The sequence below is a fragment of the Diabrotica virgifera genome, chromosome 8, assembly GCF_917563875.1.
Source record: "Diabrotica virgifera virgifera chromosome 8, PGI_DIABVI_V3a".
Lineage (NCBI taxonomy): Eukaryota > Metazoa > Arthropoda > Insecta > Coleoptera > Chrysomelidae > Diabrotica > Diabrotica virgifera.
Genome location: NC_065450.1, coordinates 230,277,926 through 230,300,481, shown reverse-complemented (window position 1 = coordinate 230,300,481; position 22,556 = coordinate 230,277,926). Strand labels below are relative to the sequence as shown.

General features: G+C 33.1%; 1 protein-coding gene across 1 annotated transcript in view; it reads left to right on the top strand.

Annotated features, from left to right (window-relative positions):
- LOC114328659 (uncharacterized) overlaps nucleotides 1-22,556 on the top strand; it is a 262,330-nt gene that overhangs the window by 206,048 nt on the left and 33,726 nt on the right. The window contains exons 4-5 of the mRNA XM_050659337.1: nucleotides 14,442-14,752; nucleotides 18,452-18,592. Of these exons, the coding sequence (XP_050515294.1) occupies nucleotides 14,442-14,752; nucleotides 18,452-18,592 (452 nt within the window). The remainder of the gene's footprint in view (nucleotides 1-14,441; nucleotides 14,753-18,451; nucleotides 18,593-22,556) is intronic.

The window sequence follows — 22,556 nt, the reverse complement described above, 5'->3', positions numbered from 1 at the left end:
TAAAGAAGAAGATATTTATTGTAATAAACTTTGCAAAGTTTCCTAAATTAATTCAATAAAAATAGTCTTCCTTTATACCGGTAACGCGGTTTTGTTGAATATCGTGTCTAAACATTCTATATTATGTCCCTACATACTTAAGTTGTAGGGACATAATTATACAATGTGCTGACCAGGAGCCTTATGTTCCTGAAGGTGCTATCTAAAAGTGTAAGCGAATCACGAAGGTAAACATATCACCAGTTTTTCTAAAAAATACACGTGAGACTGTTAGTTAATATATTTCTTTTTGCTACAATAAAAAAAACGGACGGTAGTGGTTTTGTTTTTTCCTCTCCTGTGAAAAAAAAATGATAATTACATTAGTAAAAGTGTGTCATAGACCTAGTTAAGTGCTGTAAAGGTTCGACTGTAGCATAGAGTCCACTGGTAGAGGTAAAAAGTACGAAAAATATATACATATATACAACGCTTTTTATCGTTTTACTGGATAATAAATAATTCAGTATAAATTTCTCCTATTCATTTTTGATAACCCACGAAACTAAAGTTACAAATTAATCCTATAGGTATTAAGCTACCATGAAAAGCATGACCGGATTGGCTGAAAATAGAAGATTGCGAATAGGGGAATATACCCACTGAGTAATTCTAAAAAGTTTCGCTCGTTATTTTGTTCGTGACTAGGTTAGATAATGTGCTACAATCTTTAATCTTGGGTTTTTAAGTTAAATGGTTTATATTTAATGTTCATTGTAATAACACTATTCTGTCACATAGTACTCATGTGTTGGGAGTTAAATATGCATAAATATGAGAAAAACACTGGGAAATTCTATAAATTTTATATCAAACAATAACATATCATGTTTTTAGCCCTACCGAATTAAACTGTTGACCAAAATTGTTGATTTTGATATTTAATTACCATACGTGAATCTATTAGTGCTTTGTTAAGGCAGTTTGAAATCAAAAAATTAACTGCAAAGTAACCAAAGGGTTAAATAAACATGTTTAGATATATTTAGCATCTATTTCAGAAGCATTAATATATGTACAGGGTGTCACAAAAAGATTTTAGAGATGCAAAGAACCTTATTTCACAAAAACTCGTACTCTGCAAAAACAAGTGTATGGAAACACTGTCTATTATAGACCGTATTAAACAGTACCCAGAAAAAAACATGAGAGTGGTAGCTGTCAAATAAAGGTTAGGTCGTATAAAAATGTGGAGAAGAGTTAAGGAACAGTTACTCTACCTCTACCATGCAACAACAGTTCATGAATTACTTCCACAAAACCATTCCAAACATGTAGGATTTTGTGTTTAGCTTTTAAAAGAAAATAGACGGGATGTAAACTTTAGAGAGAATATTTTGTTCACCGACGCAGCCACCTGTACAAAAACTGGAGTCACAAACAAATGCTCAAACCAGTATGGTTCTATGGCTAAAGTTATGGGGCTGTAGTGTACTAAATTTAAAATTAAGATGCAGTAGAAATAAACAAACCAAGACACGTTAAATGCTTCTAGAGTACTCCCGAATCATAATTTCCAAAATTTATACATTGTAAATTATGATTCGGGTGTGCTTCTAATAGCATTTAACGTTTCTTGGTTTGTTTATTTCTTCCGCATCTTGATTGTAAATTTAGTATAGTGAAAGTAAATAAGCTTGCCGTCAAAGAGACCAAAGTCGAGTACTCAGAAATATAGATAGTGAATGGACCGTACGATTTCCGCAACAAAGACCTACATCAGTAACTTCGTATAGCAACAATTAAAGAAGAAATAAAGAAAATTGCCAAGGGTCACGAAAACAGACTCCATAACCATACAAACGGGGAAATATTACAACTGCTAAATAATAGAGACCTAGTTCGTAGGCTCAAACACAGCAAACCTTGTGTAATAGTAATAAATGTATAAGTTTAAATTCGGACAGTGAACCTAGTCATACTGAATCATTGGGAATACCTAGGACAGTAAAGTAGCGATTAGGTTAAAAATTATGGTTAATCATATAGACCTGGATCCCGCGTAAGAAAGAAAAGTTGATTAATAGCAAGTTGAAAATTTGTTAATAGCTTAACGGTGTCTAGTCGGACAAACTTTGATGCACGGGAACACTGGAACAGGGGAAGTTTTAATTGTGGAGCATGATAAACGCGTCGTCCTGACAAGTTTATGATTGTGAAAAATAGTAAGTTGTTTTTAAGTTTATTCGATAGCCAACGTTATGTAATATATGCGAAAATGTTTGTCCGACAAAAATGTTAAGCATTTTAACGAGTCCGACACGTAGAACATGTCACATCACAGGAATTATGTTGGTGATGAATAGCAGTCTGATTTTTGCATGAGAGTTTAATGAAAGGTTAAAAAAACAATTGGAAGTTCTGTCCGACAAAATTAATGTGAAGTTTTCGTAGTCGGACATTCTAAACAGGTAAGATATAGACAAAAATGCTGGTGATAAATAGCTTTCCGACAAAGACGAAATTTAATTAAGTAAATTATTCCTTACCAAGAATGACTGTTGTCGGAAAAAAATAAGGGGTAGATTTTGTAGTCGGACAATTTAAAAAAATAATTTTTGAAATTTCAATAAGGGGTGATTATTCTATGTCAAAAGTACCTGCAATCAATTACAATCGATATCTTTCGATTTATCTCAACATCATTTAGATACCTCACTGTAATACATTTATAGTAGATCAGGCAAATTATATTATGGATTGAGTAGTCTAGCTATCTTTGTCTGCCACATGCGCGGGATCGCTTGGTTAAAAGAGATAGATAGACCACCTATCGACTTTTTGCACTGTATTCCCTGTCTACCCTTATGTCTATGAATACATTTCCATTTAAGAAAAACTGTCACTTTTGACAATAATTCATAATAAATTGCAATCGTAACTTCAAATTTAAACTAATCGATTTATTTTGGCAGCAAATTATTTCTTGCCATGTGACATATTAATTACATTATTATTTCATTTGTAGAAAGTTGAGAAAAATTACGTTATACAATTTTAGTAATCATTTATTTAGGTACCCTTTTTCAATCAAGCAAAGAATTATAGCACGAAGAATGATATTCAATAGAACTTTCACAATTATCTGGCAACTGAACCTCATTGAATTGATGACCAAGTATTTTACTAACTTTGTAAAATGTTCGAAAATTACTCAAAAATGTTCCGTTGAATGGTTTCACTTTTGATTTGGCGACTTAAAATTTAAACTGTTGACACTCAAAAATAGACACAAAAACACTCCATAGTTAAGGTGATACAGTAGCGATCAACAGGTAGCAAAAACGCGTTCCAAGATTGCGGCTGTAATTTTAAATATTTTTTCAAGGTATTTGGCACACGTATTCGTAATATAATAAAGAATGGCGGTGCAGAGCTTAATTTGAAAAATATATTAATATGTGGAAGTTACACTGTAATTAAATACAATATTAAAAAAACGAGCCTGTACCGCCATTAAGAAGAACAAAAAAATACACTTTCTTCAAATAAACTTTTTTATCCGATGCCTAGATTTTGTGTCATTTTGGAACTACTAATGAAATAAAAAATTCTAGTAGTTCCAAAATGACACAAAATCTATGCATCGGATAAAAAAGTTTATTCGAAGAAAGTGTATTTTTTTGTTCCTCTTAATGGCGCTACAGACTCGTTTTTTTAATATTGTATTTAATTACAGAGTAATTTACACATATTAATATATTTTTCAAATTGTGCTCTGTACCGCCATTCTTTATTATATTACGAATACGTGTGCCAAATATCTCAAAAAAATATTTAAAATTACAGCCGCAATCTTGGAATGCGTTTTCGCTACCTGTTGATCGCTACTGTTTCCTCTTAATATAAATTTTAATTTCCAACACACGTGGCAAACAGAAACTCAGAGACCATGTACTTTCAAATACTACTTTGTATAGCACAAAGTGTTACACTGACAAATGCAGCCTTTTAATACATACTTCTAAGCATAATGTGTCATATTTACGTCTATTCTTATAAGCACCGAAGTTTTAGACTCTTCACATTTTTCAATGTCGTTTACAGGGTTAAGATTTGAGTATGGAAAAAAATGTATACAACGTTTTTTGTAGGAAATTTTCCGTACTTTCTGATGCGCCTAATTAGAAAACCCTAAGAGATTGCTTTCACATGTTCTTTGACATTTTTTATTGTCATTTTGAGAATATCTAGAACAAATTCCACCCAAAAAAATAATTGTTTTGCAATATATACATGCATTGATACTTACCTCACTGTTTTTAGAGTGTGCATGTATATATATATGCACATGCAAACATGTGAATATAAATAATAATATACAACTAAAATAGCTTTATCAATATGTGACTAAGTCATTCTGAAAAAATGTTTTTTATTTATTTCCTTCGATTTGCCCAAACTTTTTGTCCGACATATAACTTTTTGCGTTACAAAATATAATTTGTACATAAACAAATCAAAATTAGCTTGCTATTTATCACCAACATTTTTGTCTATATCTTACATGTTTAGAATGTCCGACTAGGAAAATTTCCCATTCATTTTGTCCGACAGAACTTCCAATTGCTTTTTTAATCTTTCATTAAACTCTCATGCAAAAATCAGACTGCTATTCATCACAAACATAGTTCCTGTGATGTGACATGTTCTACGTGTCGGACTCGTTAAAATGCCCAACCTTTTTGTCGGACAAACATTTTTTCATATATTATATAACGTTGGCTATTGAATAAACTTAAAAACAACTTGCTGTTTTTCACCATCATAAACTTGTCAGGACTACACGTTTATCATGATCCACCGTTAAAACTTCCCCTGTTTCAGTGTTCTCGTGCATCAATGTTTGTCGGACTAGACACCGTTAAGCTATTAACAAATTTTCAGCTTGCTATTAATCAACTTTTTTTTCTTACGCGGGATCCAGGTCTAATAGGGTTAGGTAAATTGTTCCTTTCATAAAAAAGAATTAATTATTTTTCCAAATGTTAAAAAACTAAATAAAGTACAACTTTTTTAATTTATTTTTATTTTCATGAGTTGTAGATGTATAATGATTTAATGAGTAGACATTAAAAAATAAAATATATAATTCTCCAATTCATAACAGTATTAGGTATCTTATTTTGTGGTTATTTGACATATAATTGACAACAATCAATTAATTAAAATGAATCATACTGGTTGTAATATCATAAAGTACTTTTGAATCCCCCAACTATTAAAATGAATGATAGTTATATAAACCGCATGCCAATGTATTGATACATCCACAAATAATTACCGCAAAATTTTTTGTTTATTATTAATTGCTTTATAAAATACAAATAATACAAAATAAACAACGACCATAATATAAGCATTTGCTAATTATAACTTTGACAATAAACCAAATATTTGTAAACAATAAACAATAAACCAAGGTTTTTCTCCTTCATATCTTACTTTTTACTTTTTGAATTTAGACTCATAGAAGCCAAAATGAAATTAAGAAACCCAAATATTTAAAAATAATGTACTGATATACAAGGTGTTTCAATAATAATGGTCCATATAGTAACTGGAGAAACCTTAGCAGAAGATACGAAGATTTAACCTAAAACACTTAAATAAAATGTGGTTCCTTACTGAGTTACAGGGTGTTTTATCTAAAAATATAAAAACTATTTTTGCTCAGTATTTTAAAACTATTCGACGTATCCTTTTCGTATTTGGAAATATAGGTACCGTACAAACTACTAAATTATGTTAAACAAACGTTTTTGTCTATTACCAGAGGCGTAAGACAGGGGATAGTGAATGGTTGACCCTTCTCAAATTCTACGCCACTGGAGGAATTACTATTTTAGTGCCATTTTTAGATTGTCCAATACTTTCTACGTAAATAATATACTCTTCATTGGTAACGATAAAGTTATTAGTTTTCGAGATATTTGAAGTTATTTTGGGTCTAGGACGTTTCATCGCCGCCGTTTCGATGCCGCCAGTTCGATGCCGATGCCGGCCGATTCATCGCCAGTCAATTAGTCGCTATCTGATATATTTCCGAATTTTCGACAGTTACAATTATTAGTTATTTTTAGTATTAATTAGGAATTCTAGGAAATGCGAGATATGACGGCGATGAAATGGACTGGCGATGAACCGGCGGCATCGAAACGGCCGGTGATGAACCGGCGGCATCGAAACGTCCCATTCCGGTTATTTTGATTAATTTATGATATGATTCATGTGATTAAAATTTAAAAATTATTTGTACCCAGTACTTTAAAACTATTTGGCGTATCCTTATCATACTTGGCAGAAAGTACACCCTACTAAATTAAGATAAACAAACGTTTCTAGCTACTACCAGAGGCGTACGACAGGGGATAGTGGCTGGTTGACCATTCTCAAATTCTACGCAACTAACGAAATTGCTATTTTAGTGTAATTTTTTGATTTTCCAATACTTTTTATGTAAATAATATACTCTTCATTCGTAACGATAAAATGATTAGTTTTCGAGATATTTGAAATTAAAAATGATACGACACAATACATTAATCAAAATAACCGTGTCGTTTCATTTTAACTTCAAAGATCTCGAAAACTAATGACTTTATCGTTACGAATGAAGAGTATATTATTTTCATAGAAAGTATTGGAGAATTAAAAAATTGAACTAAAATAGCAATGCCGCCAGTGGCGTAGAATTTGGAAAGGGCCAACCATTCACTTTACGCCGTCGTACGCCTCTGGTAATAGCCAGAAACGTTTGTTTAACGTAATTTAGTAGTTTATACAATACCTATACTTTCTGCCAAGGATACGTCGAATAGTTTTAAAATGTTGAGCAAAAATAGTTATTAAATTTTTAGATAAAACACCCTGTAACTCAGCAAGGAACCACATTTTATTTAAGTGTTTTAGGTTAAATCTTCGTATTTTGTGCTAAGGTTTCTCCAGTTACTATATGGACAATTATTAACGAAACACCCTGTATATGAAACAAAAACTCAGAAATATGGAAAGAACACGAGGCAAAAATCCACACTATATACGATAAGGCTTTGTCAAACACCAAAAAATATATTTCTAATAACTATCTGAACAGATAAAAAACTACTTACTGACAGTGCTATTAACTATCCCTTAAATAAATAATAATAGTAATATTAAATTCTCAAACGCTTTTTGACCAAAATTTTTATTGACATTTTCTGATCAGTCTGCTTTGGTTGAGGGGTCTCCTCACTGAATCCTAGGGACAATATCTTCTTCTTCTAGTGCGGACCCCACTAATGAAGGTTGGCTATAACCATTGCAAATAACCGTCTCTATCTTCTGCTTTTCTAAAAAGCGTCTGTGTGTTTAATCCGGTCCAGTCGCGAATGTTTTTCAGCTAGGATATTTTGTCATCTAGCAGAACCCCTTTTGTGTTCGATTTTATCCTTCATAATCAGCTGTAATAACTCTAAACTCATACTTATCATTTCTAAGTAGGTGCGTGCCCCAAATATGCTCTTTTTCTTTTTTTAATGATGGTCAAAAGTTCACCGTCTCTTCCCATTCTGCGCAACATCATTTCATTCGTAATATGATAGGTCCACGATGTTCTCAAAATCCTCCTCAAAAGCCACATCTCAAAAGCTTCTCAAAAGCACAGTAGCTAAGGCTACAAAAGTAGATGTTGATATTAAAAAAAAATAGGGAGATTTTTATTGGCTGGTTTTAAAGGAAAATGACGTTACTACAGGTGAAGAAGTGATCTCTTCACGAAGGTAATCAATCTTTCTGAAAATATTCTTAATTTTTAAACATACATGTAGAACTGCTATAATGAAAACTTGTTAATAAAAAAATATTACGTTATTTAGTTACTTCTCAAAATTTGTAAGAAATGAGTATAATAGAAAATAAAAATCCAAATAAAGAAATGGTGATCTACTGCCCCTACAAAAATGGGGCAAAATCGTGTAATAAAGAAAAAAATGCCAAAATTAGAAGTGTGAATAAAACATTTTTTATGACAACAAAAGGCAGATATCGAGCACTGAATTCTTGCCCAAATATACTTTCGCTCTTAAGTCATCATCAAGAGCATATAAAATAAGCCAAATACGTAAATAGGTTTTTTGCTTTGTTTTTTGGCCTATTTCTGCATTATCAGATGCCCCTGATGATACTCTAAGAGCGAAAGTATATTTTATTTATCTATTTATTAACGGTGACAACCATTTACAAAAAAGAAACATACATTAAAATACCAATTACAATAAAGAGATAATATGTACAAAAAATACAAATTACACAAACAATCACACCTAAGGGCATTATATCCTCCTAAGTGCTAACCTTACTTGATCTAAGGAAGAATTGAAAATATTTACATTATACCTCGCTAGTAAGCTGTTAGTGTTCCTAAGCAATCTGACCAAGCCCATACCAGATCCGTAATTGGTTCGATGTGCTTGTAAAGCAAAAGTGGAATGACCGCTAAGAGATCTAGGTAGAACATAAATCAGTAAATCTTGAAGGAGTTCAGGACAATCCATTAAATTTTTAAAAAGTAATACAAACAGAAAATTTAATATCTCTCTACGAGAAGATAAAGAACAGTAATCAGTTAACAAAAGCATACCTGTGTAAAATTAAGGAATGGAAAGAATTTCAGTATGAAGTATGAACCAAAGTGTAAGGTGACCAAACAACAGAACAGTAGGTACTCTAAATGTGACCAGAGAATTAAACAGCAACTTCAATGTCTGCAAGTTATTAAAATCAGATGAGTGTCTTTTAACAAATCCAAGCTGTTTCAGTGCTTTAGTAGAGATATATTCTACATGCTGACAAAAAGAAAAAGATAAATCTCACTGAAATTATAACACCAAAATTATTATAACTAGATACTTTTTCCAACTAACATATAAGAAAAATCAATTTTATGAAAAGTTTTGCAAAAAGATAGGATTCAAATTTAATTTGTGATAAGAACAATAGTATTGCAAACATGTTAATGCATCCTGAAATCGAACACAGTCAGATGGTTTCTCAATTATTCGAAACAATTTAATATCATCAGCATAAATTAGTATTTCGCAGTCTCTTGAAAAAGATTTAATAAATTCAGTGCTCAAAATCTACCTTTTATTTCCCTAAAATTCATATATTCGAGCATTCAACCATTGCTAGTAGAGGATCCTATATAAGCTCGATCTGCACCGATCTGTTTAATGGATAAAAATTGCTGGATATATAATTTAGTATGTTAACAATTATAAAAAACAAGAGGTGCCCGCTCTAATCTTGTGCTAACTAAATTATTAATTATTTTAAAAAATAACATTTTTTTACGAATTAAAAAAAATTTCGACCCGGGCAGATATTATTTCAGATTGTTGGATCATTCTAAACAAAAAAGGTCTTTTTTAATTTTTCTCTACAGTTGATCGTTTTCAAGTTATAAACAATTTAAAACTTAAAAAAGAACGAAAGATGACAATTTTCATGTCTCAAAAAACAAGTAAAAAATATCATTTTTTAATAATCAAGTACATAAATTCAAGTTCAAAACTTTTTCTATCAGGTCTCGATAAGAATTTGAGCCATGTTTTATTCTAAAACATACCTTTTTAATTGTTAATGAGGAAGGTTTCTTATGAGGAGACGGGCATTAACAACTAAAAAACAATGTTTCAGAATGAAAAAATTTAGTTATTTCGTAATTTCAAAAAAGATGTTTTATTCTTATGTTTTGAGCCTTGAAAATCGTCTTCTTTTGTTCTTTTTTCAATTTTAAATTATTTACAACTAGAAAATGACGAACTTTCTAGAAAAATCACAAAAGACTTTTTTGTTTAGAATTACAAAAAAATCTGAAATAATATCTGCCCGGATCTAAATTTTTTTAATTTATAAAAAAAAGTCATTTTTTAATTATTAATTAATTATAGTTAGAACAAGATTCGACCGGACAACCCTTGTTTTTTGTTATTGTTAACATGCTAAATTACATATCCAATAATTTTTATCCCTAAACAGATCGGTGCAAATCGACCTTATATCGTATCTTAGACTATGCCTATTTTAAAATATTTTTGTATTATCTGAAAGAACGTCAAAGAAAACGATATCTAACGATTATTTTTTGTTTGAAATTTCCAACATTAGCCATCACCTGTCGCGGTTATGATCACGCGTTGCTTGGGTTGATTTGCGTTAGTTTTATCATAACACTAATTTTCTGACATCAATTTATGTACGGAAATGAGCACGAAGATGTGGTCATAGTACCACCATTATGAAACACTCTTCAATTATTAATGAACTTTTCTATGATGACGCTCGTCCACTCTTTTACCTATATCAAAAGATTTATGGGTAACCTAGTGAATGATTCACAGCAATTCTTAGTGTTATATTCGATCATCATGGTTTTCATCGAATAATAATTATGAAATATTTTTGTGATTAGTCTATTCTAATAATTTATTATGTCAAAACGGAGAAAAACATTTTAGTTGTTGTATTCTTCTTTAGCCCGTTTCTATCCAACTTTGGACATCTATCCCAAAAATCTTTCTATATTGGTCTGTCCTTGGCTGCGCTTTTTCAGTGAGTTCATGAAGCTTTTACAATATCGTCCTTCTATCGTATTTGAGGTCTTTCTCTTCCTCTTCTTCCTGTCCACGGTCTCCAGTTTTGTATTTCATCATTCCATCTTTTATCTTCCTGTCTCGAATTGTGGCCCACAAAAACCATTTTAATTCTATTATATGTTCTGTTAAATTTTTTACATTTTTTGTTGTCTCTCTTATCCATTTGTTTGATTTTCTGTCTTGTAGTTTTATTCGCAACATGGATCTTTCCATTTTTCTTTGAGTTATTTCTATTTTGTTTATGTTGGCCTTTGTTAATGTCAATGTTTCTGAGCCATACGTTAGAGCAGGAAGGATGCACTGATCCAATATATAGGTTTTTAGGTTTTTAGGTATCTTTGTGCTTTTTAGTATCCATCTTAACTTTCCAAACGCTTTTGTAAAATCTGATTCTTCTTTGTACTTCAATTATTTGGTTCTCTTTATTAGCTTTGTTTATTTGAACCAGGTATATAATATATTCGTCAACAACCTCATTATTTACGTTATTTATGTTTATATTTATTCTAACATTTGTATTTATCATAATTTTTGTTTTACTCATGTTCAATTTTAATCCTATCTTCTCTGATGCTTGTGCTAGTTGACTCAGCATTGTGGCTAGTTCTTCTTGGTTGGTTGTAATAACAACATCATCGCAATATATCTGAGGTGATTGAGTTTCTTTCCCTTTATGTTGAAACCCATGTCGTCCCATTCCAGTTCTTTAAAGACGTCTTCTAGCGCTAAGGTGAAGAGTGTTGGGAATATTACATCTCCTAGTATTACACCTTTACGGATTGCTATGTGACTAGTTTTGTTTGTTTTATTTTCCCATTCGACTGTCATAGTTGCTGTTTTATATATGTTGTTTTCACCCATTTTGATAAAATGTGAAATCTTTGTATTATCCACGTCCGTCTGTCCGTCTGTCCGTAACCACAACTCCTCCGGCAATATAGCAGCTAGAATGACAAATGAGGTGTCAAATGAAAGCTGATAGTCCAAGGATGGTACTAAAGGTGAGATATTTGACCTTGGCGGTCTGTCCGTCGGTCTGTACGACCGCGAATATAACTCCTCCATCATTATACCAGGTAGAATGACAAATGTGGTGTCAAATGAAAGCTTATAATCCAAGGATGGTACTAAAGGTGAGATATTTGACCTAGGCGGTCTGTGCGTCGGTCCGTACGACCGCGAATATAACTTATCCGTCATTATACCAGGTAGAATGACTAATGAGGTGTCAAATGAAAGCTTATAATCCAAGGATGGTACTAAAGATGAGATATTTGACCTAGGCGGTCTGTGCGTCGGTCCGTACGACCGCGAATATAACTTCTCCGTCATTATACCAGGTAGAATGACTAATGAGGTGTCAAATGAAAGCTGATAATCCTAGGATTGTACTAAAGGTGAGATATTTGACCTAGGCGGTCTGTGCGTCGGTCCCTCCGACCGCGAATATAACTCCTCCGTCATTATACCAGGTAGAATGACAAATGAGGTGTCAAATGAAAGCTGATAATCCAAGGATGGTACTAAAGGTGAGATATTTAACTTAGGCGGTCTGTACGTCGGTCACTCCGACCGCGAATATAACTCCTCCATCGTTATACCAGCTTGAATGATAGATGAGGTGTCAAATGAAAGCTTATAATCCAAGGATGGTACTAAAGGTGAGATATTTGACCTAGGCTGTCTTTCCGTCGGTCCGTACGACCGCGAATATAACTTCTCCGTCATTATACCATGTAGAATGACAAATGAAGTGTCAAATAAAAGCTGATAATCCAAGGATGGTACTAAGGTGAGATATTTGACCTGGGCAATATTTCCCTCGGTCCGTAGGACCGCCAATGTAACTCCTCTGCCATTATACCGGGTAGAATCACAAATGAGGTGACAAATGTGAAAGTTTAGTAAGAATTACTCAACATTAGTAAATTCGTATATCAATCCACGCAAAGTTACACGTAAAATTCAAATATCGTCTTCCAGTTCTACTTTCGATTACTTTGGGTGAAAACCTAGGACTTACGAAGTCCAATTACTTGTTTATTAAAGATTAAATAAAAAACAACAAGAAATGGTGCAGATGTGGGAATTAAAAATAGTAACGAAAATATTTGAAGGAAAAATGGAAAACAGCGTTTTAATCGGAATGGCAAAGGAAAATCTGAGAAAGTTATAATCAAGCTCAGCATACCATTAGGAGTAATAAGTACTCAACTATGTACTAAGATGGCTAGGACAAAAATACAGATGATATCAGAAGATAGACTATCGCAAACGCTACTGTCAAGTACAATTGGAAAATGTCAGATAAGAGGTCGATCCATAACAATTTGGAAAATTGATGTAGGAGATATTCTAAAAAGACCCAACGTTAAAAATTGGAGGATGAAAGCAATGGACAAGAAGAAGTAGAGGAGAATGATCAATCAAGCCATGATTTTTATAAGCATGGTAAGCGTTTAAGGGGATAGCTGCAAAATCTTGGCCCAATGCTATTTAAATGCATTCATTTTTTTTCGAATCCTGAGAAAACCTTTAAGTATTTTTGAAAAATTTTAACACAGAATGAAAGATTACATTACTACCAAGAGCCGAATGTCCCTAAAAACTTCTATAATGTTTATTTTAATAAGTTACAAGGATGAAAAAAAAGGGAACATTAATTTAGTGTGATTTTTAATTTCAAATATTTCATTAAAAATAACCTTTTTGTTTATTCTAAAAGACTCAGGATTCGAAAAAAATTAATGCATTTAAATAGCATTGAACCAATATTTTGCGCCTACCCCCTTAACTAGATTGGTATTTGCGAGATAAAAGATCCGTAAATGATTTTTTACTTTAAGCTTTGTAACTATGTTCGTATTTGTAATTTTTTATGTTAGGGGAGCAAAGTATGCTAAATTTGCAGTCACTCGAGCGTTATGGGGTTCTATTGGGCTGTGATTATTAACTCCTAAAACCAAAAAGATTTAAAAAAATTTCCATTTAAGTGGGGACTTTCCATTTTTTAATTTAATTTTCCATTTGAAACAATCGTTTTTTCCGATTATAGTGCCGTCTATCCATAATTCGAAAAAATGTCTTTAATAAAAGTTGCTTATTTTTACGTAAAAAATCCAAATCTGCAATAAAAATTTGGGGGTATCCCATTTCCTTACGCCCCGCTCAAATCGTCAGATTTTTGAAATATACACTCCTTTGCATGTACTTAACTTAACTTATCTTAATCTGATAATTTAGAGCATTTTTAAGGATATATTTTTTTTTCTGGTCCCCCTTAACAAACTTCCCTGTGTAAGAGCCAATATATGGTAGAGGTACATCCGCAAGGTACCAGGTTTCTCCCCATATGCTAATCTGACGCGCTCGAGTAACTGCAAAAATCCCCGCTTGGGCTCCCCTACCATTATCTATGTAGTTATAATTTTATAACTAAACTAAGTTTTATTTAAAGTATTCAAAACACTATTTGTAGAATTATTGCCCACTCTTTGGTTTGATTTTTTTTACTACACTATAAGGCAAACTAAAAAAAAAATATTACAATTTTAAGATGCTGCTATACTATACACTTACTAAAAAAATAAATCTGAATTCATATACGATTATAATTATCATAATGTGTGACTAAGATTGTCTATGAATTATGAAAAAAATACACATTTGGTTTACGACTTCCTGGTGTAATATAAGACGTGACCACAGATCTTTCTAACGACTATCTAAACTGTGATTTATTACATAATCATTTTTTTGCAGGTTACCGTGACCAAATGAATCTAGCCACATCCTTCCTGGATGCATCGGCCATCTACGGAAACACAGACCAACAAGTGGAAAACCTTCGCACCTACGACGCTGGTTTGGTCAACGTGTCCGCATGTTCGGCGTGCAGATCCAACGCCCTTTACTCCGCCATCCTGAAGGAGCACAATCGGGTTGCGGTTAATCTTGCGCAGCTGAACAAGCACTGGAATGATGAGGTGTTGTTCTATGAGAGCAGAAGGATTGTTATTGCCGAATTGCAACATATCACTTACAATGAGTACCTGCCTATTGTTTTGGGGGAGGTGAGGAAACATATTATTATAAATGCATCATTTATTTTTAAACAAAAAAATATTTTTCAGTAAATAGGTTATAGTATACGTTTTGTAGAAGTACTGGTAAACAAACTTAGTAGTGATAATTTTCAAAATTCTATACGGGGTTATTACTATGATTATAACCATAATTTGGCGTTCGGATAAAAATTACATTCATAATATGGAGAGGGCTCTAAGTGCTTCACGCACTATACCATTTGTAATTTCTCTGTTGATAATTTAACAGATCTTTTGCAGATTTCTTTAAAAGGTTTTTCCCGTAAAGAGTTCAAAAGATGGTGTTCTTCAAGGGTAAATTATAGATATATTGTAGGAATAAAAGGTCATTCCTAGCATTGTCCAATAGCTTCTAGTAGGTAAGCTTGGATTTATGGATCACCTAATTCGCTATCAAAGAGAAGTCTTGCTGCCATCTAATGGCTGTTAGCACACTCAGACAATGTTATATTACTATAATTTTCAAATAGCAATAATCTACTTTCATATATAGATAGATACAGATAATAACCAATAGAAATCAAATGGGGAATAAGCCAAGACTACATATAATATCTGTATACAGTATATACATATAATATCTGTATACATATAATAGCTGCAAGACTGCAGACGTCTTGAAGCATCTTCCGGAATGTGGAGTGAAAATATTACATCGATTGTGTAATGAAATATGGCACACAAGCGTTTGGCCTGAGGATTGGAGAAAGACCATAATCATACCTCTTCATAAGAAAGGTTCAACAAATAATTGTAACAACTACAGGCTATTAGCTCTAATATCACACGCCAGTAAGGTGATCCTCTACATACTGCAACGGCGTCTAGAAAACTTCATAAGTTGGCAAATAGCACCTGAGCAGGCTGGATTTGTAAAGGGCAGAGGTACTAGAGAACAAATCCTTAATGTAAGAAACATCATAGAAAAAGCCAGAGAATACCAGATCCCGATATTTATATGTTTCGTCGATTATACAAAGGCCTTTGATAATGTTAGATGGGACAAACTATGGAACATATTGACGACAATGGGTGTACCTAAACACTTGACTCACCTTATTAGCAAACTGTACCAAGATAACCTGGCATATATTCGAATGGACAGATACCTGTCTGACAAATGCACTTTGGAGAAGGGAGTACGCCAAGGATGCGTTTTATCTCCCTTATTATTTAACATCTATTCGGAGTTCATAATGCGCAGAGTCTTGGATGGTTGGGAGGGAGGAGTAAACCTAGGTGGTGTTAAGATATCTAACTTGCGTTTCGCAGACAACACTACACTTCTAGCCTCTACTCCAGAAGAAATTATTGAATTATTAAAAAACTCGAGGTAGAAAGTGCTAAATTTGGACTCATGGTTAACTACAACAAAACCAAAATCATGGTTATTGATCGCCAACAACAGTTTCCTGAAACCCAAACTATTGCGGGATGCGAGGTAGTCTCATCTATGATATATCTTGGAGCTCTAGTTAACAAGACAGGCAGTTGTGAACCCAAAATTAGAAGATGCATTCAACTAGCAAGAGCAGAAATGAGTGAACTAAACGGGGTCTGGCGTGATCGTCACATTACTATGACAAACAAAAAGAGACTCGTTTCAACTCTGGTCTTTTCCATATTTTACTATGCATGCGAGACATGGACAGTCAAAGAATCAGATAGACGACGTATAGACGCCTTTGAAATGTGGACATGGAGACGCCTGCTTCGAATTCCATGGAGAGCTCGTCGTACAAATGTCTCGGTTCTGGATGAAATTAAACCGGATCAGCGTCTCTCCAGTACCGTTTACTCTAGAATTTTAAAGTTCTTTGGTCATATCCATCGGAGTGATCACAAAATGGAGCGGTTGGTGGTCCAAGGAAGGCCTCAGACTCAACGCCAACGCGGAAGATCTCCACAGCGATGGGCGGACATTACTAAAAAGCTTCTCAACAAACAGTATACTGAGGCAATACATGTAACTGATGACGACCGCGACCAGTGCAGAAATATTATCAATCAAACTGTCCGAGCTGCTGAAGCCCAATTATGAACCACAACACATCTACTAAGATGTTAATGACTATGATGATGACATATAATATCTCCAAAATTAAACGTTAGAAATAGATACTCATTGGATAAAAGGCCAAAGATGTTGAAGAAATGATAACGAACCTAGATGGGGAAGAATATAAAAAGAGTGTAAGAGAAACTATGGAAAAACAAATATGACTATAACAGCAGAAGACAAAAAAAATTAGAATAGAAGAAGAAACAGTAGAGAAAGTAAAAAAATACGTGTATCTGGAGCAAATTTTCAAATGAAACAGAGAAAATTAAACTAAAATAAAGTGAACCATAAGACTAATATGTCTGCATTTTGAAAGCTGAGATATATTTGAAATATGAAAATTACCCATTACATCTCTGGACTAAATTGTTTATCTGATGTATTTTACTAGTGGTAACGTATGGAGCACAAAAATATAGCTGACGATGAAAGAGTAGGTACATGGAAAAACTAGAGAAAACTGAGAGGTCCACAGTTGAAGAAAGGCAGTTGCTCCACATAAACCTAAATACCAAGGAGAGCGGTAAAAAGCAAGACTAAAGTAAAAATTGCCATACAAACTATAATTACGGTTAAATAGAAATTTACTGTAGAAAGTAGAGTAGTTTCACTAGACATCAAGGGTGTTACAAACATGGAAGAGACAGATCGCAGAAAAGATGGATATAAAATATCAAAGAAGATTTAGGAATAAGATGAACGAGTATAATCCAGAAAAGAGAAATATAGAAACAGGGGAGATAGACCTATGTCCAATACTGGACGAATAAAGGGATTTAGATAGATAAATAAATTCCCAGGGATATTTTATCCAGGTGAAATCAAACCTTCTCATTCTAGTTGTATAAAATTTCTTGCACTTATAGCAAGTTTTGCTGAAGCTGCCTTACTGTGCTTAACGTTACTCGTAGTACGTAGACCGAGGTTATTAAAATTGATTAAGAATACAGACAATCGTCAACAGAGCTATTTTTAAATGAAGTAAAGCCAGAAGTAAAGTAAAACCAGACAATGTTCTAACTCTGGCTCTCTTTAATTGTAGCATTTAATCACTTGCAACGCCGACCTGAACAAGCCATTTCGAACAATGGCCCAGGGTTCTTCTCTGGACCATCTCTCTTTGTCTTCAGTTCCCTTCTTTTCTTAGGAGTTGGAAGAAAAGGGTGTCAAAAAGGATGTCAGAAAAGGCAGACAGTGGTCTTGGCAACTAGACAACAGTTCTCTAATATCGTGCAATAGGTGAGGTTTTATTCCTTTGGGCATTGAAACCACGTGGAAGAGTCCTGTGTTGCCCTGGGTCAAATCGAGGAATATTTTCATCATCACAACATTTCAACAACATTATGTAGCAAATTTTAAATCTTCTTAACATTGAAAGGATTTTTACCCAAAACACTATTAGATTTAAACACTGATGATGGATTTATAGTAATCCGAAAACGTTTTAGTATGTGATGTAACCTTTTTGGGACCTTTTAAATATACTTTTTACAAAGGAATTTAGTATTTTTTATTGAATCACATTATTATATACCGAAATATGTCATTATCAGAAATATTTTTTAATATTTGAGTATTTTTTTGAGTTTATTTTTATTTTTCAGGAAGCCATTGTACATTCTGAACTAGAACTGAAGACACACGGGCGATTTTCTAAATATTCCAGTACACAAAAAGTTGGTGTGTTTAATGAAGTAGCCATATCTGCCTTACCAGTCCTTCTATCGATGTTGCCAATTAGTGTGGTAAGTAAACTGATTACTACATATGTTTAGACCAGGGGTTCCCAAACTTTTTTGTACAACGCCCCCTTTTTTTAGAGAAAGCTTCTCGCGCCCCCCCCCTTACAATAAATTGTATGCGCCTAAATAGGAACAAAACAAAAACAAATAAGTATTAGCTTGAAAACAAAACATTTATTTATTCTGCCATAAGATACAACAATATCAGTTTCCATAAAATACAAAAATTATTAATAAAAGAAAAATAGATTATGTTGCTTAGTGAGATAAATGTGCTTGCATTTTATTTACTAGGATTCCTAGGCTGAGTTTTAGTAAGTGCACAGCACAAGTCACTAGCAACATCAAGTTTATTCCGATACTTTGTTTTAATTGCCACAAGTGTTGAAAATCGCACAAATAGTTACTTGAAAAAGGCAAATATAAATGAAGAGCTTCCCGTGATACACTAAGATACACTTTGAAATATTTTAACCAAAATGAAGGTTTGGCCATTATAACAAAGTATTTGGCAGAGGAATCGTGCAAAAAATCATTTGGATTTATTTGCAAAGCATCTTCTTGAAGTGATTCATGCAGGGAGTCTATGTTGACATGAAATGGATCAGTTGACATTCTGTAAATAAAATTGTCACAGGTGTTTGGGAAGTATTTCTGGAACTCTTCAATTAGGCTCTCCAAATGGTTTGATATTTGGATTTTCAAACTTGATCCTTCATAAATGTCCTTTCCTCTGCGTGTTTCTTCTGAGATTGGCTCTACTTTAGAGAAATTTGAATAATTTCAGGGATTTGCTGATATTTTACGCCTCCAAAGTGGAAAGCCTCCATCACAATGAGTAACTACTATATTTGAGTCTCCACCCTGCAGTTTTAGGTTGAGGATGTTCAACGAGTCAAAGATGTCTGACAAATAAGCCAATATTACTTGGGTACAATGTTTTTTGAAGGCCATGTTTAGCTCATTTTGCTTTTGATGTTTCAAGGTGATTACTTCATCTCAAAGGTCAAATAATCTTGCCATGTTTCCTTTTGAGAGCCATCGTACTTCTGTATGAAGTAGCAGTGTTTTGTGATCACTTTCTAAATCTTCACAAAGCGTTTTAAACAGTCGAGTATTCAACGAACTCTTTTTTTATGTACTTCACTACTTTAATACACAACTTTAAAGACAGCCGTACGTTCATTTGGAAGGGGTTTTGCTGCCAAGGCTTGTCGATGTATAAAACAATGTATCCCAATCACACCAGCATTTTTCTCTATTACTAATTGCAAATAGCCTGAGCGAAAACCTAGCATTGAAGGTGCGCCATTTGTACATAAACTGATCAGTTTTTGTCAAGAAAGTTCATGTTTGTCAAAAAACTCTCACACTGCTTTCATAACATTAATAGCTTTTGTCGTGGTCTCCAGTCTCCAACTCTGTAGAAAAGAGTAGCTTGTCTTTCATTCTTTCGTTTTGAATATACCGAACATAAACAATTAACTGATAACATTGTGCTATGTCAGTACTCTCGTCTAGCTGAATAGCAAAAAATGGCGATTATTTTACTGCATCAACTACCTGGTTTTGTACGTCTTCGGTCATATCATTAATGCGGTGTTTCATGCACAGTGTTGTCAAAAAGAGGTATTTGAGATAAGTTTTGCTTACTCTGCGCTACCAGACACAGTTTGACAAGCGGTTAATATTGAATTTTAGAAAAATATAACTAAATTTATTTTAATGTTCAACTTGTCTCGCGCCCCCCCTGATATGTTCTCACGCCCCCCCAGGGGGGGCGCGCCCCCCAGTTTGGGAACCGCTGGTTTAGACAGATAATAATGCAAATGCAATTTATAAACAAAAATATATAGAAAAGATGAAAAGTCTTTCACAAAAATATATAATAATCAATTTGACAAGTATTTAACACGTGCAGTCGAACCCGCTTTTTAGAATAAGGAATATCCCGGTTCAAGAAATAGAAATTTTAGGTCCGGAAACGTTTCTACAAGCCACCAATGATCGGTTATTAGAATATCCCGATTATAGAAATACTTTTACTTGGCACGACGCCTATTCAAATAAGCGGGTTTTTGACATTTTTGACAAATCTTTTCTAGTTTGAATGCCGCGACTTTAAAAATAGTATAGGTTTCAAACGTATTATCTCATCAACCAGGCACATACAAGAAGTAACCTAATAAGAACTGATTGGCGAATGACCCATCAAATTAATATATTTCGTGTTCAAAGTGTCAGTTGTTTCAGACAATCTCTAACAGCCTTCATTATTTTCGGCAGTTACATCTTTTCTATTCTTAGAACATTTCTGGAAAAATAAACGATTATACGGCATTCACCTCTTCAGTGATCTAATAATGTGGCGAGAAGTCCCAGTTTTATGAACAGTCTCTTTGATTTGATTCGTTTCCCAACAACTTTTGTTGGATTTTTCAAACACGGATATGGTTGACTCCTTTGTAGTTTTGGGTTTTTGTATTTTGTGTTTTTGGTTTTTATTGTATTAATAATATGCAGTAATTATCATGCAATATTAAGTAGGATGTATAGGTCACCAAACAGTGAACTTTTTTGGAAAAGTTGGAAGATAAAATTCTTCACAAGGCAAATGTGGACCGCGGTTACACTAGGAAAACCATTGTCAACTAATGGCCTTAAATAATACTGCTTTATCATAAACCGAACCGAGTGGATTCCAAATTAGCTTGTTATTTTATTCTACTTGAGTAAAGATAATAAAAACATAAAAAATATCACACAAAAATTGTCACTTTAATTCCAAATTTTTGGTTATAATATCCATGGATAAGCGTAGATATTATTAGGTCTGGATCCCGCGTATGAAAAAAAAGTTAATTAATAGCAAGCTGAAAATCTGTTAATAGCTTAAAAGTGTCTATTCGGATAAATTTTGATATATGGGAACACTGTAACAGGGTCAGTTTTAATTGTGGAACAGGTTAAAAATTTGGAACGGTCAGATCACGAAAACGGCACATTTATTTTGTCCGACAGAATAGACTCTCCGAACACACACTAAACTCTCATGCAAAAATCAGACTGCTATTTATCACCTGTTATAATTCCTGTCACTTGACATATTCTACACGTTACACTCATTAAAACGCCCATTTGGTGATAAATAGCAGTCTGATTTTTGCATGAGAGTTTAATCTCTGTTCGGAGAGTTTAAGTCTGTTCTGTCGGACAAAATACATGTGCCGTTTTCGTGGTCTGACCGTTCCAAATTTTTAACCTGTTCCACAATTAAAACTTTCCCTGTTCCAGTGTTCCCATATATCAAAGTTTGTCCGACTAGACACCCTTAAGCTATTAACAAATTTTCAGCTTGCTATTAATCAACTTTTTTTTCATACGCGAGATCCAGACCTATAATTCATGTAGGTTTATAGTTAGTACAGTTTTTCCTTTTTGAGATCTATCAATTTTTTTCACTTGATTTCCTTGCCAATTTAACGTTAATCAATTTATCTACAAGTATTTTATCCATATATAAAATAAATTATAATAGAATTGAAAATTGTACAATTTTATTCACAAAGCTTAAAAACAGCCGAAAACCAAAAAAATAACAAATACAATTTACTAAACTTACATAAATCTTCAAATAAATGAAGAAACAAATAAGTAAAAAAAAACAATATATTGCAAAATTTAAATAAATTGCAAATAATCAACTTTAAGGACTAATTAACTATTTAGATGGGAAATTAGCCACAATTAAATTGAAAAATAATTTTATTAACGTTTCTAAGCCCAAATAGGGTTTCGTTGTCAAAATACAAAACACTACTAAAATAAACAAAAATGTTGTTGCTAAGTAAAAAAATTCTTCTAATAATTTATTTAATCTGACTCATTTATATTGGCAATTCAGACGTATATTATACATTTTAAAGTAAAAGACTTTAAAATGATATCGCCAATATTTATGAGTTGC